Source organism: Eurypyga helias, unplaced genomic scaffold (genome assembly GCF_000690775.1).
Source record: "Eurypyga helias isolate BGI_N326 unplaced genomic scaffold, ASM69077v1 scaffold20731, whole genome shotgun sequence".
Classification (NCBI taxonomy): domain Eukaryota; kingdom Metazoa; phylum Chordata; class Aves; order Eurypygiformes; family Eurypygidae; genus Eurypyga; species Eurypyga helias.
In genome coordinates this window covers 2,587-10,230 of record NW_010233142.1, presented here as the reverse complement: position 1 = coordinate 10,230, position 7,644 = coordinate 2,587, and the positions used below count along the sequence as shown (strand labels likewise).

General features: G+C 54.4%; 1 protein-coding gene across 1 annotated transcript in view; it reads left to right on the top strand.

The window, feature by feature from the left end:
* XPO7 (exportin 7) overlaps positions 1-7,644 on the top strand; it is a gene marked incomplete at its 3' end in the record, with an annotated part of 27,304 nt that overhangs the window by 17,129 nt on the left and 2,531 nt on the right. The window contains exons 14-21 of the mRNA XM_010161654.1: positions 1,074-1,209; positions 2,096-2,169; positions 3,272-3,352; positions 3,827-3,890; positions 5,016-5,124; positions 5,533-5,639; positions 6,107-6,195; positions 6,867-6,974. Coding sequence (XP_010159956.1) covers positions 1,074-1,209; positions 2,096-2,169; positions 3,272-3,352; positions 3,827-3,890; positions 5,016-5,124; positions 5,533-5,639; positions 6,107-6,195; positions 6,867-6,974 — 768 coding nt within the window. The remainder of the gene's footprint in view (positions 1-1,073; positions 1,210-2,095; positions 2,170-3,271; positions 3,353-3,826; positions 3,891-5,015; positions 5,125-5,532; positions 5,640-6,106; positions 6,196-6,866; positions 6,975-7,644) is intronic.

Here is a 7,644-nt window from a genome sequence, read left to right as displayed (position 1 = left end):
AGAGCGTGTGGGAGGGCAATTACACCAGGCTTAAATGCATGCCTTGGAGCAGAACTAAATGCATGATGCTTTTTTGCTGGGTTGAGGGGAAAAGTATTTCTCCTCATTAATAATCCAAAGTGAGTTTTGCCCTTAAATGGGCTGCGAATGCCATAGCACTGTCAGAACTTTATACTGTCTTCTAACACGTGCTGGGGTGTCGGGGTGTAAATCCTCTCCGGTGCAGGCTGTATTTGAGGGATGTGAGAACACGCAGCTAACTCCTCGTGAACAACCTGGAGGCACGCAGAGTGCCATCTGGTCCAGAGCCTAATCGCTCTGCCTGGGAGCTGGGGCAGGAGAGGAGCTAAACTGAACACAGGGAAGCTGGCCCCTTGGTAAGCTGTGGCTGATAAATACCATCAAGCTCTGGCTTCCCGTGTGCCTGATGAGTTACTAAGGGGAAACAGTGAGGCCTCGTATATATTTCCGCCACCTCCAGTGCCAGCGTACGTGATCCCAGCTCCCTGAAGTCTATTTTACCTTCTTTCCCACTCTGTGCTTTGCAGCACTTGCCAAAACGAGTCTTTTCCTTGCTTTTGTGCCCCCCTGTTCTGCTGCGTGTGCTTTACTCGCCCTAAAATCCCTCCCTGGCTGGCGAGGTTTGCTCTTCCAGCCCCTGCCCTGGTTGCAGCGTTGTTTCCACAGGGCTCCCGACAAAACCCAAACTGCAGTTGGGGTTGTCGTTTAGGGTCTGGCTCTTGCGAGGGGAGCAGGTAGAGGTTTCTCAGGTGGGTGTGAGAACAGGCTGGACTGGTCTGGGTGAGCGCTAAAGCACCCGAAACTCTGCAGCAAATTAAAGCCGAGGCCTTGCATCCCTGTAGGAAGGGATGTGGAACCTTGTAGTGGCCTTGCACGGAAGAGGCATGCACCCCAGTCAGTGTTTCGCTATCCGTTTTGTCAGTTCTTGACCCAAAACGACAGTGCCCACAGAAAGTAAATCCTTGCGCGGCGGCCTGGAAACACCACATGCCAGGAATCCCTCCTTCCTCCCAGCATCCGTCAGCAAAGGTGTGTTTTTCCCACCTCTCCAGAGTACTGCAGCTGATGAACCTGACGGACTCTCGGCTGGCGCAGGCCGGGAATGAGAAGCTGGAGCTCGCCATGCTGAGCTTCTTTGAGCAGTTCCGGAAGATCTATATTGGAGATCAGGTGCAGAAGTCTTCCAAGGTAATCTGCCTCCTTGGCTACGTCTCTTTGGTGACACAAACACCAGTAATCGCTTCCCTTTCTGAAGGAAAGTGGCGGTACTTGGTTTCTCTTCTTTATAGCTGAAAAAAATGAAGACACCTGCCTGCTGTGTTTTCTGGCTGCATATCCGGTGTTTCCATGGCAAACACCGTGCTCTGTACGCACCGGGAAGGAGCTGGGGATTAGGACTCGAGGCCTGGGTTCAGTTTTACCTGCCAGGTTTCTGCTGTGGCTTCAGATGAGGCCCCTCAGCCTGAAAACGTGCGGGTCGCAGCACCTCTGACACCCCTGAGGAGCCCGAGCTTAGCAGCTGTGCCTGGCTTCCTCGGCTCTGACGTGAAGATACACACCCATTCTCTTCATCACAAGGCCACTGGGCTTTGAACTCCTTGTTGCATCTCCAGAGATGCAAAATACCTCCTTTAAATTAAAAAAAAAGCTGTAAAGAATGGGAAAATTGTTACTCTAGCATGAGTTTTCTATTAACCTGTGACCATCCGTGGCCACCCCGGAGGCTTTGGAGCAGTGGTGTGACGAGGAACTTAGGAGTTCCACATAAATTCACTAAGATCCTGTGTGTAGGTGAGGATGGAGGAGCAGTTACATCCCCTTTCCCTAGGAAAAGCAGGTGCCCAGCTTCTGCGTGCGGTATCCAAACCCGCTCTGACCAGTAGGAAAGAGGGAGCAGTGGTCGGGGCAGGTTTTGGTCTGGATCGCATCACCAGCCATCTCTGTGCGTTGGTTGGCCGATCTGGGATAGCCCAGAGCTATCCACGAAGGGAGAACAAGCCGAAACCAAATAATCCTTCGTCCTTAACCTGTTTTCTTGCCAGCTTTTCAATTGGTGTCGTTTTTCCCCCTCCAGCTGTACCGCCGGCTCTCGGAGGTCCTGGGGCTGAACGATGAGACCATGGTCCTGAGCGTCTTCATAGGAAAAATGTAAGTGCTCCCGCTCGCCGGCATCGGAGATTCCAGGGTCTGTGTGAAGGTGGAACCAGGAAAACTGGAATGTGGGGGAGTGTTGTTCAGTCTAAAGCTAGTGACATCTGGCTACTCGAGAGAATTACAGCTTTTATCAGGGCTTAAGTCACGCACAGTATCCAGGATTGATTTTATCCACCGTGGATTCTAGCCCGGGCTATGGAGACACAAAAATAAACCCTACGCCAGGATAACGGATTCTCCTTCCAGTGCCTGCTTAGTAGAACCAAAGCGAGAGAGGGGACAGCCTCAAGCTCTCACGCCCTATCACTTGACTATTGGCAATCACCAGCCACGAAAGCTTTTTGGGGAGGGAAGTGCTCCTGCAGAGGTATTTTTTTCCTCGTCAAACCGTGCCGTTCAGTACCAGAGTAGCACAGGTCCTGTTCATAAAACTCTGCTAGGCTCTATTCGGCCTGTTCCTCGGCGGCTCTCTGGACCCAACCTGTCGACTGGCTTTTTGTCATGTCTTTGCCAGCCTCCGTCAGCATTCCAAATCAATCCAGTAGCCCCAGAGGCGTGACGCCCAGTGCCGTGTGCCTGGCGACACACAGCCCCCTCCCCTCGACTTCTTTAGCATCGCCCCCGCCTTTACGTGCCCGGGGCCTTGCCTTAACCCTCGCGCGCCCCGGCTGCGCGTGGTCCCCAAGGGGTGAAACGGCTCTCCTGGAAGAAGCAAGGGCTACTAGAATTCTGCAGCTGACAGTGGATGGTGCAGGTGCAGAATTGCATACGTCTGCATGTAGTCACTGCCGCAGAATTCTCTTACCCTTGCTGCAGAAACCAGCCCTGGAGTGCCACAGAATTCCAAGGGCCTGGGTATGGGCCAGTGTAGCTTGGGACCCAAGTAGTGAAGATTATCTGAAGGATAATTTTCTAGTCAACCAAATGTAAGTACAGTAATTTTATACCAATATTTTGTGGCTTGTGATGTCTGTGGTTTCGGTGGAGGGTGGAGCTGATGATGTTGGGTGACTTTTCAACTGAAACAATCCGCCGCACAGCGAAGGGGAAGCCGAGCAAACCCCTCTGATCGGTCCCTGTTTGTCCTCTTCCCTAGCATCACCAACTTGAAGTACTGGGGTCGCTGCGAGCCCATCACCTCCAAGACGCTCCAGCTGCTCAACGACCTCTCCATCGGATATCCTTTTCGCAAGAGCCCGGTGGGGGCGCAGAACCTCGGGATGGGGGACGAGCGGCGTGGATGCTGGGCTGGAACAGGAGCGCTCTGTGGCCGACACGTTCCCGAACCGCTTCGCTTTCGGGTAGCGAGAAGAGCAGAGACTGCGTTCCCAGCTGTTGAGGTGCAGCGGATGGCTGCAGCGCAGTTGTTTTGGGGGTGTTTTTGTTGGGTGCCATCATCTGTAGCCTGCTGGCTACGGTTAATTTATTTACCCTCTGTCTCGTGGTCTTCTACTTGTTCTTCCTGACAGAGTAAGTAAAAATGGTTACTGCAGGTCTCTAGAGATTTATGCAACTTGGTTGCTCTTGGAACATGTGGAGGAGGCTAGAATGTGTTGAATAATACAGACGCAAGTCCCCTTCCGGTTTTGCCCTGGAAAGTGCTTTGTGAGCCTCGTTAGAACTTCCGCTGCTTCCTTAACACCCCCTTCACGTACAGCAGCGTCCGGAAGCTGGTGAAACTGAGCGCCGTACAGTTCATGCTGAACAATCACACGGTGAGTCCTTTCACCTCCCGCTTCGCGCGGCAGAGTCCTCGGACAGCTCAGAAAATCCCCCGGTTTGACACCTGGATGCGCTTTGGATGTTCACCCGTCTCCCAGATGCTTCCATTGTACCGGATGAGCCTCTGGAAAAACATGTTCCATGCGCTGTCTCTCTCTTCAAAGCCTGCCCTTTGATTCTGAGGGTCTGTAATTAGGTGGTGCCTTTCACCCCGGAAGGGTGAACGTGGGGATCTCTGCTCCCCACCAAAAAACAGCCGTCCGGGAGCGAAACGCCGGAGTCGGCTGACGCTGCGGCGCGTGCAGGCAGACAGCAGTGAGCGCCATTCGTGTGACGGAAAGCAAAACGTCCCGGCGTTTCCGTGCCCCGGCCTTCTTTCCGGGAGCGCTGCCGTGGCAGGAGTGCCGTCGCTTGCACCGGTCAGGGTAGCAGCCTTGTTCCTTGGTCGCTGCCGGGGTGGCGCTCCCTGTGCAGATGCAGGATGCTGCCTTGAAGTCGGAAATGTCGGGAGCAAAGAGAAGCCGAACTGTTGGATTTCTGACCTGCCTCTGGGAGCTCGCGGTCGTTCCGTGTTCCCGTGCCACAGCCACAGCGCTGCCAGCACCGCATCCGGAAGGTTTGCGTTGGCTGGATGAGCGAGACGCTGCACTCCTTGAGCTAAGGGGATGTTTTGCAGCCAGTCCCATGTCCTGTCCTTGGCCCAGAAGCTGCATTGTCCGGAGTTACTGTTTCCGTGGGCACTGGGAAAATCATTCCCCAGAGTAACTGGGGATCAGCGTGCGTTGGGCTGGTTTTCAGCAACCTTAATGCCTGAAAGATCCCCATGAGTAGGGGGAGCAGGTTGCTCCTCTGCTCTGGAGGCAAAGCAAGACTTCCCTGCTCATCCGGTCCTGATGAATTCCAAGAGGAGAGGCGATAGGGCTGGTATCTGCAGCAGACCTCTCCGGGGCGTGCCGGCGTGTTTCCCGCTCCCCGAGGTGGCGGTGGTCAGTGAGATCCCTCACTGCTCCTCATCCCTGTGAGAAACAGGGGGGAACAAGGGATCCTCAGCCCCGGCCACAGGAGCCCGGTCGCGGCGGTGGTTCCCGTTTAACTCGTCTCTCCTCTTCCGTTTGCAGAGCGAGCACTTTTCCTTCCTGGGCATTAACAATCAGTCCAACCTGACTGACATGAGGTGTCGGACTACGTTCTACACTGCACTGGGGCGGCTCCTCATGGTGGATTTAGGTACTCGGGTCTTTTCCTGGGATCCAGAGCAGAGTGGTGGCTTTGTGGTTTGGGTGCTGGGCTCTGCAGCACAGGTCCTGCTGTTTAGGGAGCTGTAAACTCCTGCAGGAATGGGAGGAGCCAGGTGGGGTAAGAAAAAGGAGGGGAGAGAAGCTCGAGAGTGAGCCTGGTGCCACGTTGCTGGGTACGGGTAGCGCGGAGGTGCACACCACCGAGGCTGGGACTAAACTTCCCCATCACAGCATTCCCAGTGTTCTCCTGAGGTGGCAGGGCTCTGGGTCGGATACTGGCAGGGACAAATGACCTGTCTGGAAACTGTGGTCTCCAGATCTTTAGCTCCATGCGTGAGCAGTGTCCAGCACGGGGATGTGCAGTCTGATTTCCTCGGGATTGCTCTTTTCCTTCCAGGGGAGGATGAGGATCAGTATGAGCAGTTCATGCTCCCCCTCACAGCTGCCTTTGAGACGGTGGCCCAGATGTTCAGCACAAATACCTTCAATGAACAAGAGGCAAAAGTAAGTCGGGCAGGAGCTTCCCTGTTTACCAGGCTCTCCCTGCTCATTCCCTTGGGAGCTTTGGCATTTTCAGTTCAGACAGGAGAAAACAAATAACTCTGCGGGGCGAGAGCCATTCCACCCTCTGGGCGATACCAGTGCAGAGCGATAGGTGCTTCTCTTCCAGTGTGTGGGGAAGCAGTGATGTTCCTTGTATCCCTTGGGATCTGAGTGTAGCTCCGCACTGAAGCAGGGATCTCGTCTGCCGGCTTTCCTAAGCTGGGAGGGAAATACCCCAGCACTGTCACTGCACTGGCTCCAGTTAAAGCGGGATTTGGCCCTGGAGAGGAGGAACTGTCGGACCTGGGGTGGGCATCCAGCAGAGAAAGGCTGTTGGGATGAGAGGAGGGGAAGTGGCTGGTGGAACCGGGGAAGGAGAGATCCACACGTGTGTCACGTTCTAACCTTTCTCCTCTTTTGCCATGCAGAGAACTTTGGTTGGTTTGGTGAGAGACTTGAGGGGAATAGCGTTTGCCTTCAATGCCAAGACCAGCTTCATGATGCTGTTTGAGTGGATGTATCCTTCCATTACCCCAAAACTTGAGTCACCCCATCTGCCAGCAGGGAGAACTCCGGCTGACTGCATCCAAATGCCCTATTTTCCCTGCTCAATCCTGACTCGTTGCTTTTTTAGTACTCGGTGTCCTCTCTCTAAGCCCTAAAATAGATTTGACTTGGTCTGTCTGCAACCCAGTCAACCTAGAAATCTGAACTCTTGGGGTTTTTCCAACTGAACCTAAAGAGATTTGACCTGTAAAGCACAAAGGCCTTTAATGGGATGCTGGTGTCCGAGCAGCAACAAAAGCTTTCCTCATGCTCACAAAAGCCAACAGCATCTTTCTCCTCTTGGGGAGAGTGTTGCTGCTCCATGAGCACAGGATCTGGGCTCCTCATTTCTCTTTGGCTGGCGAGGGGCTGCGGTTGCAGTGACAGACCTTTGTGTCTGTCTTCCCTTTCCTTCAAAACCTTTCTGGTTTGTCCTGGTATACAACTCCTTCAGCGGACTTCAGATGATTATTTTTCCTGTGATAAAGCAGACCCCAGCAAGCAGCATCCCTGTTTAACCTTGTTAAGGAAGCTCCTTTGCAAGGTTTGGCTGCCGTACAGGGGAAAGAAAATAGGGCTTTTTGGTAGAAATCGTGGCCTTTTCATGCACAGCAACCAATTTCCTCAGCTTCCCCCTGGCAGCTACCCATCCTACATGCCAATCCTCCAGCGCGCGATCGAGCTCTGGTACCACGACCCAGCCTGCACTACGCCCGTCCTCAAACTGATGGCCGAGCTGGTACACAACAGGTACGGGCCTCCCGCATCGGAAAGCCGGCCGGGATGTGGGTCTGTCTGCTCTGGGCGCTGGAGCCCCGTTGTGTTTTCCCTCCTGCTGTAAAAGCTGCAAGGGAGCAGGGGGAAACTGGCTTCAGTAGAATGGAATCGAGTATTAGTTGCATCGTGACTCGGACCGAGAGACACGGTCGATAAGGGCTGGATTTGTCCAGCGTCCAAGGACAGCGCTGTGGGAGGGAGACAGCTCACCCTAAATTTTAAAACCTGTGGTGAAAACGTCCTGTCTGGCAGGCAGATGACCTCTTCTGCTTTAGAGCATCAGCTCTTTGCCAGCAGAGAGGCACCTCTGACGCGGCTCGTCTCGTTCAGAAGCTGTCTGATCCGGCAGTGGAGGGCTGCCAGGATGCTGCTCTGGCTTACGGCCAGCGGAACACAGCCCTGCGGGCAGGCAGCCCTGGTACAGCCGAGCGGAAGGGACGCAGGCGCAGTCGCCAGAGGGTCGACTCTCCCTGCTGTCGGGCTGCGTGCCCCATCCCAGCAGCCTCTGTCCAGGAGCACGGCCCTTACTGGAATGCGCCCGCTCAGTTATCTCAGAGGTGAACTGGGCAACTCGCTGCCCCTCGATTGTAAGATCTATTCACTGCGAGGGGGGAGCAAATGCCAAGCTCTGAATTCCTCCTCC